Genomic DNA, 19,476 nt, shown 5'->3' on the forward strand with positions numbered 1-19,476 from the left:
CATATGCAGTACATTCAACTGCAACTTTCATATTATGAAATCAATTTCTCCACACATTCAGCAAAACAATGCAACTGCTTTTAATTTGAGAAAAACAGTTAGTTACCTGTAAAAGTTTACAGGTTTTTAAGTTATTACAATTTTTGTTTTCTACTAAAAATGAAGGACTTCCAAACCTCTAACATGCAAGCTAATCCAACATCAAACCATGTTTAATCACCAACAACTTTTTAAGTCATCTGGTTAAAAACGTTAGCTGCACAAGATATGGAACTGTTTATGATCAATGATGCCATCATAGCCACCTACCCACTATTCAGTTTGTAAGCCTTCTGGTCACCTTTCCTAAAGAAAGGATGCACACCTACAAAAAATAAATAATAATGAACTTCCAAAGTAATCTTCTGAAATCATGGATCATAAATTATGTCACCAGATGTTCAAAATTCCTTCATCTATGGGGATTTTGGGGTATATCCTTTAGTACAGCAGTGATGGGGTTATCCAGTTATGACAGAAAGCAGGAAGGTCTGAATTCTAATCATCATTTCTTCTATGGTCTAGAGCTAAAAAAAATGCTTTTTTTGCCTCTGTCTTCACTAACAAGGACAGCTCCCAGATTGCTGCGCTGGGCATCACAACATGGGGAGTAGATGGCCAGCCCTCTGTGAAGAAAGAGGTGGTTAGGGACTATTAAGAAAAGCTGGACGTGCACAAATCCATGGGGCCAGACGAGTTGCATCCGAGAGCGCTAAAGGAATTGGTGGCTGTGATTGCAGAGCCATTGGCCATTATCTTTGAAAACTCGTGGAGAACGGGGGAAGTCCCAGATGACTGGAAAAAGGCTAATGTAGTGCCAATCTTTAAAAAAGGGAAGAAGGAGGATCCTGGGAACTACAGGCCAGTCAGCCTCACCTCAGTCCCCGGAAAAATCATGGAGCAGGTCCTCAAGGAATCAATCCTGAAGCACTTACATCAGAGGAAAGTGATCAGGAACAGTCAGCATGGATTCACCAAGGGAAGGTCATGCCTGACTAATCTAATCACCTTCTATGATGAGATTACTGGTTCTGTGGATGAAGGGAAAGCAGTGGATGTATTGTTTCTTGACTTTAGCAAAGCTTTTGACACGGTCTCCCACAGTATTCTTGTCAGCAAGTTAAAGAAGTACGGGCTGGATGAATGCACTATAAGGTGGGTAGAAAGTTGGCTAGATTGTCGGGCTCAACGGGTAGTGATCAATGGCTCCATGTCTAGTTGGCAGCCGGTGTCAAGTGGAGTGCCCCAGGGGTCGGTCCTGGGGCCGGTTTTGTTCAATATCTTCATAAATGATCTGGAGGATGGTGTGGATTGCACTCTCAGCAAATTTGCGGATGATACTAAAGTGGGAGGAGTGGTTGATACGCTGGAGGGCAGGGATAGGATACAGAGGGACCTAGACAAATTGGAGGATTGGGCCAAAAGAAATCTGATGAGGTTCAATAAGGATAAGTGCAAGGTCCTGCACTTAGGACGGAAGAACCCAATGCACAGCTACAGACTAGGGACCGAATAGCTAGGCAGCAGTTCTGCGGAAAAGGACCTAGGGGTGACAGTGGACGAGAAGCTGGATATGAGTCAACAGTGTGCCCTTGTTGCCAAGAAGGCCAATGGCATTTTGGGATGTATAAGTAGGGGCATAGCGAGCAGATCGAGGGACGTGATCGTTCCCCTCTATTCGACATTGGTGAGGCCTCATCTGGAGTACTGTGTCCAGTTTTGGGCCCCGCACTACAAGAAGGATGTGGATAAATTGGAGAGAGTCCAGCGAAGGGCAAGAAAAATGATTAGGGGTCTGGAACACATGACTTATGAGGAGAGGCTGAGGGAACTGGGATTGTTTAGTCTGCAGAAGAGAAGAATGAGAGGGGATTTGATAGCTGCTTTTAACTACCTGAGAGGTGGTTCCAGAGAGGATGGTTCTAGACTATTCTCAGTGGTAGAAGAGGACAGGACAAGGACTAATGGTCTCAAGTTGCAGTGGGGGAGGTTTAGGTTGGATATTAGGAAAAACTTTTTCCACTAGGAGGGTGGAAAAACACTGGAATGCATTACCTAGGGAGGTGGTAGAATCTCCTTCCTTAGAAGTTTTTAAGGTCAGGCTTGACAAAGCCCTGGCTGGGATGATTTAATTGGGGATTGGTCCTGCTTTGAGCAAGGGGTTGGACTAGATGACCTCCTGAGGCCCCTTCCAACCCTGATATTCTATGATTCTATTCCCTTTTAATAGTGTTACTATGCTTCACATTTTCATGTCACTCTCCATTTTACCTGACTGCATTTAACATCATTTAAATTGAAAGCCATTAACATTTCCAAACAAAGAACAAATACGCCATATAACTCACTGGCTTGTGCACCTAAGAACATTCTCCAGCAACAAAATTTCACTTCTCTTCTCTTCACAGCTTCAGTTTTATTTGCCCAAAACAAACAATACATTCAATATATCAAATGTGTTTTTCCCCTTGATGCAGTATCTCTTCACGGATCTACTCCCAACAGGATTACACTCTGCATGCTGTCTGCCTGGGAATGAGGATGAGCTGCTCTGTTCCCTTCTAGCCTGCTCCCTGTGGGATTACGCTCTTTAGGCCATCCACCTGAGAATCATGAACTGGGTTCTTTCCTTTGATCCTGGGACTCCTGCAGGACCCATCCTACTCCCTGCGATTTGCCACCTCAGTTTAGCTACTTGCTGGTTTTTATGAGGACTAGGTGATTTTCAAGCTAGTACCTGGTCCCTACCCTCATACCATCAGCTGAGAGACAACTGAGGAGTCATAGGTGGGGTGAGGCCTGCAACACACCATAAACCTCTGGTGTGTAAAAGGAAAAAGCTAACCAGTCAACTAAGCATCCAAAACTTCAGAACTGAGTGTGGAAAGCCTGGACAAAGATGTGTCTTGCAAGACATTCTCAAATGTGGCCACTCTTGGGGTTATATGAATTTAGAATAGAGTGAATTCTGAAGGCGCAGAACAGCTACTGAGGAAGTCCAAATTTGGCTCACAATCTTCAGCTTTGAGAAACATTACTGAGCAGCGTTTGTAACAGAGCACTATCTTTTTAAGTCTAAACCATACATAGAGACCAGCTACTTGTATTTCATCCAGAAGTGTATTTTCAGTCAATCTAGAGTAGAGCATGGGTATAATATGCTCTAACAGTTCTGCCCAACTCAGACGTTTACTTTCTCTGCCTTAGTTCTTATGCCATTGTATTATAACATCAGATACTGAATTAGAAGGATGAGAAGATTCATTTTGTAAACATTTTACCGGCTTCACTGAACGCCAGTGTGGTAGCAGCCTCTGAAATTCAGAATGAATTCCATGATCAGTCTAATTCCCTCCCCCCATTCTTTTGCATCTGAAATGTTGGCGGAGACATTTCAGTTATGCTAACATAGGAAAATACACTTCTCATATGTTTCAATGTGTGGTTTTTTTAAACACTTAAGACTGTATAAGCCAGAAACTCCAGATTTAGCTTGTCTTGATTAGAACTCACTGAAATCTACAAAACATATATCTAATTTTCTTCATACTTTAAAAAGATATATATCACCAAGATTACTTTAGTGCTATTTTGCCACTATAGCTCAAAACAATATACTACTCTGCTAAGGGTACTGTGGCAAAGCAAATTCATTTAAGTAGTCTTTGCCAGTATCAAGTATATGCCACTAATCTCACACATATATGGATTACAACTTTTCAATCGGGTTTTTGATTTTATTCTTTTTAACATCACCATTGGCAAAGTCTGAAAAGCAGATAAGATATGCAAGGTAAATCTTTGGTGTAAAGCAACTTGTTAATTTCACAGGTCACTTTAATGTCAAGAAATTTACAGGATCAGTTAGGAAATTGCCAAATTAAGGATTCCAGAGCATAGAAAATACGAATAAAAGAATGTGGCCATGTGATATTTTCTATTCCCTTTATCTTTGATAAATGCAAGCTTTAATATATTATTGTTTATTAGCAACATATACCATATACCTCAGAATGCATACTACAGCTCACTTAACCCTGCAAGAGCAGCATTAACTTTTAGAATTGACTAACTTTTGAATGCTTAATATTTAAGCCTTGATAATGCAAAAAATTGTATGAAATTATGTACACTGAAGACACACCACAATAATTTCTGAATCTTAATATTACAGGTCACAAGTGTATCATTTTAATATTCATTTAAACTCACTACATCTGTAAAACATTTTAACACAAATATTATGTTTCTCAACCCAAATCCAAGATCAAAACAGAAACACAGATATACCTGATGGAACATGATGACTGTCTAAGAGATAAACAATATGTGTACCAAAGTATTGTCAATATTTCAACATGTGTGTTTAATTTAATTTAGCCTTTTAAACTTCAGTGATCACTATTACATACTATTAAGTGTCTACCCATACTGTCCTTGAAGGTAAGAACTATGGACCTGATTTTCAGAATGTTGAAACCCTAGATCCATACGTGTTTGTTTGTATTCACACTTGTACACCCATTTTGCACAAACAGTTACACATGCAATTGTTATCACCCCATCAGGAATGTAAATATCACATTGCAACTGTGGTAACTGTGTAAGTAAAGGAGTTTTGGAAATAACTCAGATCTAATCTTTCTGAAAATTATGATTATGTATTCCATAACTTCACACTAAGTAAACTAACACAAAAGTGAAAAATACACAGAAACCTTCAAATTACATATACTTTTTTAGAACATCAATGTCAGGGCTTTTCTAATTTCATGTCAATAATTTGTGTACCATAATCACAAGCAAACCCAATGGCCAGGCTTTGACTGGAGTTATCTTTGCTAAAATAAGAAACTGTGATTTTTTTCAATCTTGGAACCCTTTTGTACAAAGAATTATTTTTAGGACAGGTTCAACATGGAGCCTGTATACCTCTGACAGCATCTCCTTAAATCCCTGACAGCAACTAAAACACCTTTGATCTAGTTAGCAATTAAATTGTAAACCAACTAACTCTCCTAATTCATATAGCAAAAAGTACAATCTGCACTGAGTTGCAGTTACATTACTTCCATCTGGGGGTTCTGGTGACACCGATTATCCAACTGGAGCTCTGCTCTTATGATTGATGTCACCCATGAGGCCTAAGTAATAACTTCCTTATATCTCACTGAAGCTCATCCATTGTTTTCTGGATCTTCAATAGTGGGAAAAGTTACATTGGATTTACAAGCAGAAAAATATTTTTAAAAAACCCTCCCATCTCAAACTAAACATATGACAGAGCAGAAAATAAACGCAAAGAAAGCTATTTTCCAAAATTAAGCATTTGACACGTTCTGACCAAGTAATTTAATAATAATTTTTAAAAAACTGTCCATTCCCAGCTAAAACTATCCAGCACTTAAAACTCTTCACAACAGTTATGGAAGATTTCATTCTGTAAGGACTGCAGAACTTTAAACAGGATCCCTTACAGTGTAAAATTTTAACTAAATAGCCTAAAATTAGAAGTAGAGGGCAATACAAGAATTGATAGGAGAGTAGGAAGCCTCTGGTTACACAGTTATTATTTTCTGAAGTGACCAGCAATATTAGGTGCCCAACTTGAGACACCCTGAAATTTTGAAAAGGCAAATGCTCACCACTTTCTGAAAATCAGGGTCCTTTGAGACATTTCAAGATGGGCACACAAAAATAGAGCTACCTAAAAGCACTAGTAATTTCTGAAAATATAGGCCCATCTCAATAAGCCTCTGGAAGACACCTGAGCTCAACAGCTGGCTGCTCAAAGTAAGTGCAACTTGGCCTCAGGAAAAGCCATTCACATCACATCCAGCACATGAACCATGCAACCAAACCTCACTTTGTGCAAAGAACTGAAATAGGGAAAAAGAAAAGGAGTACTTGTGGCACCTTAGAGACTAACAAATTTATTTGAGCATAAGCTTTCATGTGCTACAGCTCACCTCATCAGATGCAGCTGTAGCTCACGAAAGCTTATGCTCAAACAAATTTGTTAGTCTCTAAGGTGCCACAAGTACTCCTTTTCTTTTTGCGAATACAGACTAACACAGCTGTTACTCTGAAACCTGAAATAGGGAAATCGCTGAACTAGCCAAAGACACTCCCCAACTGACATGCTCCTATCTTGCAACTAACTACAAAGACAATTATCCAAAGTCACATGCTATATTTTGCAACATACAAGCTAAAAAAAAAAAGAAGAAGAAGAAGAAGAAGCCATCCATCACCATACAATCTCCATTAAGAGAGTATGTGAATGGGTGCGTGAAGTAAAAAGTGTTCAAGTGGTTCTCCCCAGATCTCTCACCCTAAACCCACACATACAACATTAGGTGGATCTATGCAAATACTGTCACCTTCATATAGAAAATGGGAATGTGACAGCAGGTGATGTTTGTTCATCTACCCCACCCACCATATGTTCACCCATCACCAGATGGTGAGGGCTGTGTTAGACAGAGTACCAAGTATACATATACAGCATAGAAGGCAATTTATACAAGACATCCAGATGCACACTACACAGAGTTAGAAGAAGTCTATATAAACCACACACGGACATTCCCCCAGATTGTGTGTTCTGCCTCTCAGAGAGGGAAACAGTGTCAGCTGGAGAGCACTGCAGAAATGACATTCTTGTATCTGTACCATCAGACCTCAGCAAAATATACTCTCTGTGTAAGTATATTCAGTGTCAGAAGGAAAGGTCTGTGAAGTACATGGACCGATGTATTAATACAACAGGACATAAAAGCAATCAGAGCAAGAGGTTGGTGCAAAATGTCTCACCAAGTGGATTTGAATACATGTTCACATTTAGTAGAAGATATGTGAAGAATCAGAACTCTGAGAAACATGCTCATCTCCTTGGTGCGAGTGTACATACATGCATGCAACGGCAGGCTGTTTCACAGTTTCCCCACCATGTACCATACGCACAACAGGTGATGTCTAAGAAATATGCCTCACCCCTCCCATGTGTATGTGCACTCACACTGACATTAGGAAGGGCTTTTCTACAAATAATAAACATGTATATACTAAAGCTTCCCTTCCCCCCGCCCATCTCCAAAGTGCTTTGCAGACATTCATTAATTAAACCAAGGGTGAAACCCACAACACGAGTGCATGCAGTGACAACAAGAAGAGTCTGCAAGGTGATCCTTCTCTCCTGCATATAGGCGTGTCTGCAACATTAGTATTCATACAGACACCTCCCTGGGCATTTCCAGAACTGCATACGTTTTGCTGTAATTGAAGATTTTCTTTACATACTCTGAAATTAGATACTATCCCCTGCTAATGTCTGCAATCAAATTAGAAGGTTTCCATCCACTAGGGTCCTTAACCTCACATCTACAATATGCTTCCCAAAAGTCCTATCCTGCATATGTCTGGGAGCAGAAAAGGCAATGACTCCTGCTCATTGGTGTATAGCATGTTGGTTGTGCAATATACCCCTCCACTTTTCCTTGTATAATTCTCTCAGATATTTCTAACAAGCCTATTGCCATGGCATGTAAGAGAAAACAGATCAAGAGGAAATGCCTTTGAAATAACTCTTCCTTCCCCCAAATGTGAGATTGCCTCTGGGCAATGACAGCAAGAGAAGATGCCAGAGTAGGTAACATGCCTCCCCTTCCTCTCCCATGTGAGCGTGCATCTGTGCAACGGCAGCAAGAAGCAATGCCTGTGAAAGATGCTCCTGATGTGTGACAGTAGAAGGTGGTTATAGAACAGTCGTGCCCCCTCCCCCCCCAATATGGGTGTCTGTGCAATGACAGCAGGAGGGCCTGCAACAGGCCCCACCCCACCCCCACAGATGTGTGTCTGTGACAGCGGGAGATGGGGACTGAGCATGCTCTGCTCTCCCTCCCACCCCATGTGCGTCCCGTCAGGGCAAGGAGAGGCGGCGCCATGGGAGCAGATGCCCCACAGAGCCGGCCGGCTGGGCCCCACACGGGTCGCTTCTCCTCACGTGTGCGGTGTTTCCCTGGCCCTGCGGGGCCCTCCGCCCCCTTGGGATCCCCTAGGCCTCCCCCACCCCAGTTGCTCCGTATCGCCCCCTGCCCCGCTCCCCACAGGGCCCCGCGGGGGCGCTTACCCCACGACTCCCGGGCTGTAGTTCCTCCCCTTCCAAGGGGTGTCGGTGAAGAGCGGCTGGGCCTGGTCGCTGGCGGCCGGCCCGTCCCCCGGGGCGGGGGCCCCGCTCTGCTCGGGGGGCCCCAGGAGGATGGTGTAGTTGAGCCCGAAGGTGCTGGCCTTGTTGTCACGTTTCCTCTTGTTGCCGGCGGCCGAGGCCGAGGCGGCGGGCGGCTCCCCCCGTGCAGGCCGGGCCCAGGCGGTGGGCCCCGGGGGCGGCGGGGCCTGGTGGCGGCTGTGGTTGTGCTGGTTGTTGGCGTTCTCGAGCGGCAGGAAGTCGGGCTGGGGGTCGATCCGGGGGACGCGGTACATGCCGGGCGGGGAGGCCGGGCCCACCCCGGCGGGAGCGCTCTGCAGCCGCTGCTGCTGGAAGTACAGGTTGCGGACCCCCTGCGTGGTCTCCCAGATCTGCATCCACAGGCGGTTCGAGGGGCCGAGCTGCTCTGGCTGGAACCAGGCGATCCGGGGATCCATCAAACGGGGACCAACCCCGGCTGCCTCCGCTCCCGCTCCGCGCCGGCCGCCGTCGCCAAGACCCTGTCACCGGGTCCCAGCGCTAATGGCGGCTCCTATGGAAAGGCAGCTCTGCGCCTGCCTGCTGCCTGCCTGCGCTCCACACAGCCCCCGCCCCTCGCGGCGAGCGAGGCGGGGCCCGCCTGGGCCCCAAGCCTGCGGGCCGCGCGTAATAAAGGGGAGGCGGTGGCGGCCGCAAGGGGCGGGGAGCTGCGTTATTCGTGGGCCCTCCAGTACGTGAAACCCCCTTCCAGCAAGCTGGGCTGTGTCCCCCCTGCCGCCTCACTCTCCAGCCTCCCAGCCCTCGTCCCCCAACTCTCCCCTCTCCCGCCTGGTGCTCTTCGCTCTGCCCATCTTCATGCGCCTAGCCCCGTTGATTCTCCCATTCCCTCACCCCATTCTCGCAAGGCCATCGCTACCCCCGACCCCCATTCTCCCCCGACCCCGGGCCCCCTGCCCTCCCAGCCTCTCCCCCATGGCTGTGTTTTTGAGCCGCTCAGTATTCAGTCATCAGACATTAAACCACTATCCTCCGACCTGACGCGAGACCCGCGAAATTGTTAGGGCGTTCAGGTGCCAAATCAGATTCCGTGAACAGGAAGCCCTCCAGGAAACGTTTCATTGCAGTGAAAACAGGTATAGTGCCTAATCTTGCACTATTGGGATTCGCCCAAATGGTTCTTTGCACAATGGGGCTCCTTGAGCAGACGGGGGCCACGTGGGCCGATCCAGTCTCAGCATCAAGATCTTGATTTGGATTTAAATATCACCCCGCCATGTGTGCAATAGTGTCTGAAAATGAGAAAGTGAATCGGACTAAAAACAAAGAGGAATTGAAATGTAAAAAGTAAACAAACTGCATAAATAGTACAAAGAAAGTTTGATTACCTTATTAGTAAGGAGAGGTATTTTGTTGTTTTAAAGGTTTTTAATCGTTTTTAAAATATTTACTTTTACCTTCCTATTGTCCAGTCTCATTACTGAGTTATAACCCTGCTATTCTTGATAATACAGGAAGATGTGCTTTGATAGTTATTTCATTATATTTTTCCTTTAATTGTTATAATAAATTCCATAAAATACATGCAGATTGGTGGATTTTTGAAAGCACTATGTTTCTACTTCCTAAAATACTATAACAAATCTGAACTCAGGGCCAAATGGGACTACACAGCAGCAGTGAGGGTAGAAATTGAATTATCTGGCCCTCTCATGGCATGTGAACTATAAACTTCTGAGTCCATGCAGAAGAACACATACAAATTAACCAGTTTATTAATGATGCAGAATATTACAGTGCTAAATTGCAGGGAGGGAGCATTGCATAGGCATGTTATTATTAAATGGTCCCAACCATGCAATTAAGTTGACCCCTCACTTAAGCCTTGTAAGTGTTACTTCACGGTCCAAACCATGTTCAACTGCCCTTGTTGCTGACACCTGTTAGCAATAGATTATTTTCTTAGCATAGATAAGGCCTGAGATAGAGTAGAGTTCACACCTTTGCTGTTGTTATTTTTCGTTGGAGATCATTCTTTGCAAGACTGGGTTAAAGGTGACCTGCAAAAAAGTGGGGAGGGAAATAGGGTTTTTTTTGTTTTGTTATGACATATAAAAAGGCCTGAACGTTTTTTGGAGAGGTTATTCTGGTTTATTTTTACTTTAGAAATTCAAGTTTTGTCTAACCTGTAAGATTATGGCTGTGCATAACTGAATCTGGGAAACAGAATGGGAGTAAGAACCAACTGCCCTCTAGTTTTCTAGACTACAGTTCCTATCATAGGGTCCCTAAAGCATCTACTCCAAACTGTATTGGAAAGTCTGTGCATAGTTGTGAACATGTCTAGTTTGGACATATAGTGTGCTACAGATGTTTGGGGGGGGCTAAAAGATGGTTAGGATGCCAAATTTCTCTTGGCCTATAAAGACTGGAGAATTAGAGAGAAATATCACAAAGCCAAGAGAATGAAAATTGAGCAATTAGAAGGAGAAAGGGTTTTTACTTAGACTTAACTGTATGTTTTTGTTTTTTACTTAATATCTATCATAGAATTTCATACTACCATTGATCATTATAGTATTTGAATACCTTCCACATAAAATCAGTAGCAGTAGCAAAGTCCTTAGTGTATTTAATGGGTTTCAGAGGAACAGCCGTGTTAGTCCGTATTCGCAAAAAGAAAAGGAGTACTTGTGGCACCTTAGAGACTAACCAATTTATTTGAGCATGAGCTTTCGTGAGCTACAGCTCACTTCATCAGATGTTTAATGGAATTACTGGCACTTCTCCCTCAGATCTCTGCTTGGGTTAGGTTTTGGGTTTTTTTGTTTTTGGTGGGAAGGCTGTGAGAGGTCTGGGATAAAAGGGGTGTTTAAATTATGAATGTCACTTACGCTGGAAAGGCTTTCTCAAAGAGGAAGGCTTTGCAACATTTCCTAAAGATGATTAGACTCTGGATTCACATGATATCCTCTAAAAGATTGTTCCATAGCTGGATCCCCTCAACAGAGAATGCTTTGTCCCCAGCTCTCATGTTTTGTCCTGGGCTTTGCAATCCACATTATTGCAGTGGAGCACAGCTACTGTGATCAATATTTTGTCTGATGTAGCTGGGGCTTGATGCATTAACTGCTTTGAAAATTAGGACCAAGGCCTTTAAACTGGCATCACAAACTGATTGGGAGCTAGTGTAGGGACTTGAGCATAGCACATCTTGGTGAAAGGAAGCCATTTTTAAATACTCAATATCCCTTTAATTAAGGTACAAGCGCTAACAATATACATTTTTGGAGACCCCCAACAAGTTCTGCAACAAAATCACAGAAGATCTGAGTTGATGTTTCTGGTATTTCAATTATTTAAAAAATTAAAAAAGAGGCAGGATTTATTTATTTATTTATTTGTTAAGTTGCCTTCTCCTTCCAGCCTCTTTACATATGATGAAGAAAAAAAGATGGGCACAAGCCGAATTGAAAAATAAATTATTTGAGGTCACCCATAAGAGGGCAGTAAGCAATAACAATGACAAATTGCAGCTTAGACCCCAATCTTGCAAACAGTGAAGCCAAATTGATTTAGTTTACACTCACGTGTAAAGTTATGCATGTGCCTAAGGCCCCATCTACACTGGCAAGTTTGTGTGCAGTAAAGCAGCTCTGAGCACTGTAACTCCTGAGGTGTACACACTGCCAAGCCATTTAGTGCGCAGAAACTACGCAGATGCATCGCTCCACCCCGATGAGAGGCGTAGAGCTTTCTGCACCGGGGGTAGAGCACTGTGGTGCCAGTGTAGACACCGTGGTGATTACAGTGCTGCAGTTAGCCTCCGGGAGGTGTCCCACAATGCCTGTTCTCACCTCTCTGGCCATTGGTTTGAACTCTACTGGCCTGCCCTCAGGTCACCAACCGTCAGCCCCACCCCATACCTTCCTTTGCAAATTTGAAAGTCCCCTTCCTGTTTGCTCGGTGATGTGTGCAGTGGTCTCAGGGTATCTTTCCAGGTGGCCATGCCTGCTCCACACACCAGGCGAGCCCCCGCTTGAAGCAGTGCTGAGCTGCTGGTCCTCACTGGCATTTGGGGAGAGGAGGCTGTGCAGTCACAGCTGCACTTCAGCCGTCGGAATTATGATCCCTGTGGACAGATTTCTAGATGCATGATAGAAAAGGGCCATGAGTGGGACACACTGCAGTGCAGGGGCAAAGTGAAGGAGCTGCGGAACGCCTACCACAAGGCACAAGAGGCAAACCGCCACTCAGATACTGTGCCCACGAGCTGCCAGTTCTACAAAGAGCTGAATGTGATAGTCAGTGGTGACCCCACCTCCACTGTGAAGGCCCCTGTGGATACCTCATTGGCTCGTGCCAGTCGAGAGTGGACCGAGCCAGGAGGAGGCAATCTTGGATGAAGAGTGGGAGGGGTAAACCAGAGGCAGAGGATGGGAAGCCAGAAATGCATGCAGCCAGGAGCTCTTTTCTACCCCAGAGGAGCCTAGCCAGTCACAGCAGTCAGATCTTGGCAAAGCGCAAACAGGAGAGGAGGCCTCTGATAAGTGGATCTGATTTGGTGAATTGCTGAAGAGAGCTGTTGGGGGCAAGTGGGTTGCAGAAAGCAGGCTTGTCTCCCACCTCATGCCTAATTTGAGCAGCAGAACAGGCTGTTGATACACTCCCTCACTTCACGGGAATCTCCCTCAGAGAGCTCCAGAAAACTTTCTTGGAGATACTGGGCAATCCGCTGCCGCAGGTTCTTCAGCAGAGCTGCTTTGTTTCTTGCCCCATTAACGGTAACTTTCTCACACCACAGTGCTGTCGGGGGGTGGGAGGGACCATTGCTGCACACAGGCTAGCCGCATAGGGGCCTGGGAGAAAACCGCAGGCTTGGAGAAGATCCTCCCTTGATTCCCTGCTCACCCTCAGCAATGAGATATCTTCCATAATGATCACCGCCTGTGAAAAGTGTTCAGAGTAACAGCCATGTTAGTCTGTATTCTCAAAAAGAAAAGGAGTACTTGTGGCACCTTAGAGACTAACCAATTTATTTGAGCATAAGCTTTCGTGAGCTACAGCTCACTTCCTCGGATGCATACTTTCCCAAGTGCCCAAGAACCACGTCCTAGTGTACAGCAGGGTCCGGGAACAGTGATTTACCCTGCCCCTGCGGTTACTCACCATTTTGGGGGTCTTGTGGCTTATGTGTACTTGCCTGGGGTCAGCCAGTTAGTGACAGGTGTGGGAGTACTGGCTGTGTATTAAATCACTGAATCAGTGTTCTGAGTGTTGCAAACAATACTGCTTCTGTAAAATGTTGCATTTAAACTTCACAGAGATGATCTTGGGAGCACAATCTCCCTCTTTATCGGCGGCAGAATGGTTGCGAAGAATTAGGAAGCATCCAAGAAGAACTAAGGAGGACTTTATGCATGAGATTTTGATGCACTCTGCCACCGAGAAAAAGGAATTGAAGGAGTGGTGGGACAGTGAGAAGAGGGAATGAAAGGAGAACGTGGCACACCAGAAAGAAGCCACGGAGCAGCTCTTAACAGTTATGGAGCCCCAAGCAGACATGCTCCAGGCGATACTAGCTCTTCAAACCGAGCAGCTCTGCGCCCGCCCTCCCCTGCAGCCGCTGTTGCAAAACTCTTTCCCATGTGCCCTCCATACACACCGCCAACACACACTTATCAACCTCCTGGCTCCACTCTCTACCCACAGCATTCCACTCCTCCCTCCCCACAGTCCAGCAGTGTGGACTCCCACTACCCACTGCACTCAACACCCATCCCTCTGCAGTTTGGCCCTGCTGAAGTCTAGCACCTGCTGCATCGTACTCCAAAGGAGAAGGTTGGGTATGATCCCTGGACATACATAAATCTGTAGCCATCCCAGGACCCCTCCTCCTCTTGAAGTTTTCCATTACCCCCTCCCCTATTCCGCTCCCTGCTGATGATTTTTTTCATTTGACTCTCTCCTCTGGTTGTTGTCTTTCAATAAAAGAATTGTTTGTTTGAAATCAATCTTTAGTCTATTAAGTGAAAGCAAAAAGAGCGCTGAAAAGTAACATACTATTATGTTAAGGCCCCTTCTTGCATCATGTGCACCAATCACCTCCTAGCATTACGAGCACTGCAATCCTGAGCATAGCAACAAATATTAGTGGCTTTCAGCTTCAAATTGCTGCCTCAAAGCATCCCTGATCCTGATGGCCCTGCGCTGTGCCCCTTTATTAGCCCTGGTCTCTGGCTGTTCAAACTCAGCCTCCAGGCGCTGAGCCTCTGTGGTCCAGCCCTGAGTGAAGATTTCACCTTTCCCTTCACAAATATTATGGACCATACAGCACGCGGCTTTAAGCATAGGAATAGTGCCATCGGCCATGTCCAGCTTCCCATACAGGCATTGCCAGTGGGCTTTTAAATGGCCAAATGCACACTCCAGTCATTCTGCACTTGCTCAGCCTGTTGAACAGAACAGAATTTGATGCTGTCAAATTGACCCGTGTATGGCTTCATAAGCCACAGCATTAAGGGATAGGCAGGGTTTCTCCAGATCATGATGGGCATTTCGACTTCCCCTATGGTGATCTTCTGGCCCGGGAAGAAAGTCCTTGCTTGCAGCTTCTTGAACAGGCCAGTGTTCCAAAAGATGCATGTGTCATGCACCTTTCCGGACCAGCCTGCGGTAATGTCTGTGAAACGCCCACGGTGATCCACAAGTGCCTGAAGAACCATTGAGAAATACCCCTTGCGATTAATGTACTCGGTCACTAGGTCATCTGGTGCCAGAATTGGAATGTGTGTGCCATCTATCGCCCCTCCGCAGTTAGGGAAGCCCATCTGGGCAAAGCCATCCACAATCTCATGCACGTTGCCCAGAGTCACGGTCTTTCGGAGCAGGATGCGATTAATGGCCTTGCACACTTCCATCAACATGACTCCAACGGTCGACTTTCCCACTCCGAACTGGTAGTGACTGATCGGTAGCAGTTTGGAGTAGCCAGCTTCCACAGTGCAATCGCCACCCGCTTCTCCATCGGCAGGGCAGCTCTCATTCTTGTATCCTGGCACCGCAGGGCTGGGGCGAGCTCATCACACAGTCCCATGAATGTGGCTTTCCTCCTGCGAAAGTTCTGCAGCCACTGCTCGTCATCCCAGACACGCATCACAATGTGATCCCACCACTCAGTGCTTGTTTCACAAGCCCAGGCGTTCCACTGTGGTCAGCACCTGCGTGAATGCCACAAGCATTCTCATGCTGTAGCTAGTATATGTGGCGAGATCAATGTCACACTCCTCTTGCCTTTAGAGTTTAAGGAATAACTCCACTGCCACTCGTGACATGTTGGTCAGTGCGAGTAGCATTCTGGTCAACAGCTCGGGATCCGTTCCTGCAGCAAGAAAGAGGCAGGGCAGGGTGCGCAGTACACAAACCGTTGAAATATGGCGCCAAATGCGGACGGACGCACAGGGATTTCTGGGATGCAAAGCAATGCATCACGGGGCATTGGGACAGGACCCAGGATGCCCCGCAACCCCTTCTGCCTTCCCACAAGTCTTAGCGGTAAAAGAGAAAGAAGTGCTCTGTGGGATAGCTGCCCAGAGTGTACCACTCTGAATAGCACCGCAAGTGTGAACACGCTATTGCACAGGCAGCTGTCAGTGTGAACACACAACAGCGGTTTTCCTTTGGCGCTCTCTGAGCGGCACTGTAACTTGGCAAGTGTAGATGTGCCCTAAGTCTTTGCAGGACTGGGGCATATTTGAATCTTCTGAAAAACCATGTTGTGTATGTTTAATAAAACACTTAAAATCCATCATTTGAAAGGTGTCCCAGCACTAATCCTTATGCCTGGCAAAGTGAGGCCAGGATGTCTGAAAAGTGTGATGTCACAAAGAGAGCAGACTTCATTAGGGTGTCCAAAAAAACCCATACAAAAAACCAACTGAGCATGCTCAGAAATGACTTTTGAATCACAATTTTTATTCTCCACCTCTCCCTCAAACCTAGTAAAAGGCCAACCTGCCAACGAAGATTATTTACTTGCAAAAATAGCACGCAGAATTTGTTTTTGGATCAGCCATTTTTAAGTTAACCAATTACAGCAATAATTAAATAAATAAAAATGCTGAAAGTGTTTTTCACTCTTCAATAACTCAAAAATTGCTAGTATAATTTTCTTTAAAAGTTTTTTTAAAAACCCATTCATCTCAGGGATAAGCTGAAGAATGGAAAGTTTTAGTCCCAGAGGAGAATTTTTAGCAAATCAGTAGCATGAAAATGGAACTCCCACCAATGAAATCCCCATCAATCCATATAAATCTAAGTACTTATACTGCCCCCCATTACCATAGTAATTAAGTGCCTCACAAACATGCATGGATTTATCTTCACAAATGCCCCTGTGAGGTAACAAAATCCTTTTAGCAATCACAAAAGTTATAACAGTATATAGAATACTTAAAATGGTGTCTGCTGTTTAGATGTGATGGAGATTTATTCTGGGGCATCTCAGTACTTATATCCCACAATGCAAGGAGCTCCCAAACTCCCGTTTAAATAAAATGTGGTGCACTGTATGTCATAAATAATACAGCAGTGCCAGAGTGTTGGCTACTGGATTGTATCATTTTCCTGGTACTTTTCTAAAGCAAGATGCCATTGTCTCTCTCTCCTACTGTTTCTCAAGTAGTGGACTTCCTTCCCCCAGCTCTACATCCACTCCTGCTCCAGGCCACTAGTAGCTCCTTTCCTCGATGGAAATCATAACAAACAGCTCAGATTTGCTTGCCTTATATAGAAGATGCTTCTCATACAAATTAGAAGGGTCTCTGACTCAAAGCTCTCCGGTTATACAACTTGAGTCACTGAAATACTATTAACAATGTCAAACTTTCTTTAATATTACAGGCAAAGGAACGCAGGCCAAACTTTCAAAAAGATCTGTATGTGAAAATTCCTATAATAAATATTTTTCTTGATTGATTACGTATATATTTTAGTTATCAACATAACTTCAACAAGATGTAAAAATAACAGTCTATCAGGAAACTATTTAACAGCATACAAATTAAACATATTCAAGACCCTACTTGAATCCTGAGAGGATTGTCCAAAAATTGCATCTGAGTTGCAGAAAAGCCATGGAAAATCATGGAAAAATAATAATGGACATTATTTGCGGTAATAAGGTCCATTATTACTTTTCTGCAATTTTCCACTGTGGGCCACCCAGGGCTGAGAGCAGGGGCTCCTGCTGTTAGCTAACCCCCCCTGCTCCCACTGTCAGCCCCACACATGGCAGGGCTCCCACTGTCAAAATTGCAGTGGAAGTCTAATATTGCGGGATCTACATGTGATGGGTTCCCCCTGAGGTGCCACCTGGAACTGGGGTACCACTGAGCCCTCTGATGCACCAACCTGGGCTTCCTCTCAAACTATGCTGCTGTGACATGCAGCTGACCTGCTCCCGGTTTTACACTTCCACTGGGATACACACAGATAGGGACAAACTCAGCTGCAGTTACATGCAAGCTCTCTGCCTAGCCACTGCACAAACCAAAAGTAGAAAGGCTAAAGCCAATGTAACACTCAGCTCCCCAGGCACGCACCCCCTCTGGAGAATAAATCCAAAATTATATTGTCTTGCGCTTCACATGGAACTGTATAATGCAAGCTCATAGAGTTCCTCCCCCCCTCAGTGTGGAGAGGAATATGCAACAACCCCTCTGAGCTAAGATTCCCACACACTTTACTCCAAACTCACTGGTTTAGATTAAAACATAAAAAATGTATTGGCTACAAAGATAGATTTTAAATGACAGACAGATCAAAGCAGATTACCTAACAAATAAACAAAAACGCTAACGAAGCTTAATATACTAGATAGATTGGGTATGAATTAGCAGATTCTCACCCTACCTGATGGTACAAGCAGACTTGTAGATTTTTAAGGCACAAGCTGCATTAGCTTTACAGCTTTGGTTTCTCAGGTCTTCACAGACAGGCTAGAAATCCCTTTAGCCTGGGTCCAGCAATTTCCCCAGTTCAGTCTTTGTTCAGGTATTTCCAGGAGTCCTCTTGTGTGGGGAGTGAAGAACAATCAATGATGTCACTCCCTGCCTTATATAGCTTTAGCATGTGGCGGGACCCCTTTGTTTCAAAACATGGTTCCCAGACCAGTTTGTGGAAAAATATTGACATTCCAAGATGGAATCCAGAGATATGTGGTCTGGTCACATGACCTTGCATATTTTGCTGAGTTATAGCAGCCATTACTTACAGGCTGTCTTGAAAGTTCACAGGAAGGTTAAGTTCTTCCAGGGTCCATTGTCTTTGCTGATGGGCCATCAGCCCCGTCTGGCTTCTTCATTGTTGTACCTGAAAGGCTGGCTGTAGGTGTTTTCCAGAGGAAGCCCATTTGAAATACAGATCCCTAGTCTATATTCATAATTTCAGATACAAAAATGATACATGCATACAAATAGGATAATGATATTCAGCAAATCATAACTTTTCCAATGATACACAACCTGTCTTGTACAAATTGCATCATAATTATGCCTTAATTATATCATAATATCACTGTGAAGAATATGGGGTACAGTGTCACACTGCAATTTCCATATCATCATGAATTAAGTAGGGCCTTAAACATATGACATTTCATACTACCTTACCAGAAAGTAATTGATTGCTTGTCTCGTTTATTACAGGACAAAATTAAAACCAATTAGGGGAAAAGATATAGAAGCAAAATGATATTAAAGTGTAATTAGTTTTCAGAAATCACTTCTTGATTGGTGCAGAATTCAGGTGTTTGGGATGAATTTTAGGACTTCTGAAAGGAGCTCGCTTGACAGCCCTAGGGTTTCATTCAGAGAACAAAAACAGACAATAAAAGCTTTCCCACACAGCCTTATCAATGTGCCTTAGCTCTGATCCTGATGCAGAAGTCCTCTAAGAGTGAGAGAGCAGGTCAGTCCTCAATCCTTGGCCTCTGTTGAGACTGCCACAAGGGTTTCCAGTCAAGTGTCATGGTTTTTATGATGTGGACTGCTCATTTCACATATGCCAGAAAAGAGCCATCAGATAACTCAGTACTACCCTGAACTGGATTTGAATTTGCAACAACAGGTACAAGGCTCTATATTCCTTATAAATCCCCTGAGAATAGCTGTCCTGAAAATCAGTTATTGAGAGAAACTGAATTTTCAAGTACGTTTTTTTATGTAACATACCAATATTCCACAAGGTGTGCGCTT

At 44.5% G+C, this 19,476-nt stretch overlaps 1 protein-coding gene across 3 annotated transcripts in view; it reads right to left on the bottom strand.

Annotated features, from left to right (window-relative positions):
* Positions 1-8,876, bottom strand: part of TENT4B (terminal nucleotidyltransferase 4B) — a 51,771-nt gene extending 42,895 nt beyond the window's left edge. Inside the window, exon 1 of one of the 3 annotated variants that reach the window (XM_073307668.2) lies at positions 8,171-8,876. In XM_073307668.2, the coding sequence (XP_073163769.1) occupies positions 8,171-8,682 (512 nt within the window). In that variant the 5' untranslated portion in view covers positions 8,683-8,876. The remainder of the gene's footprint in view (positions 1-8,170) is intronic. The other 2 variants (XM_073307665.2, XM_073307666.2) reach the window with 2 other exon arrangements.
* Positions 8,877-19,476: the final 10,600 nt, after the last annotated feature.

This window comes from Lepidochelys kempii, chromosome 12 (assembly GCF_965140285.1).
Source record: "Lepidochelys kempii isolate rLepKem1 chromosome 12, rLepKem1.hap1, whole genome shotgun sequence".
NCBI classification, from domain to species: Eukaryota; Metazoa; Chordata; order Testudines; family Cheloniidae; genus Lepidochelys; species Lepidochelys kempii.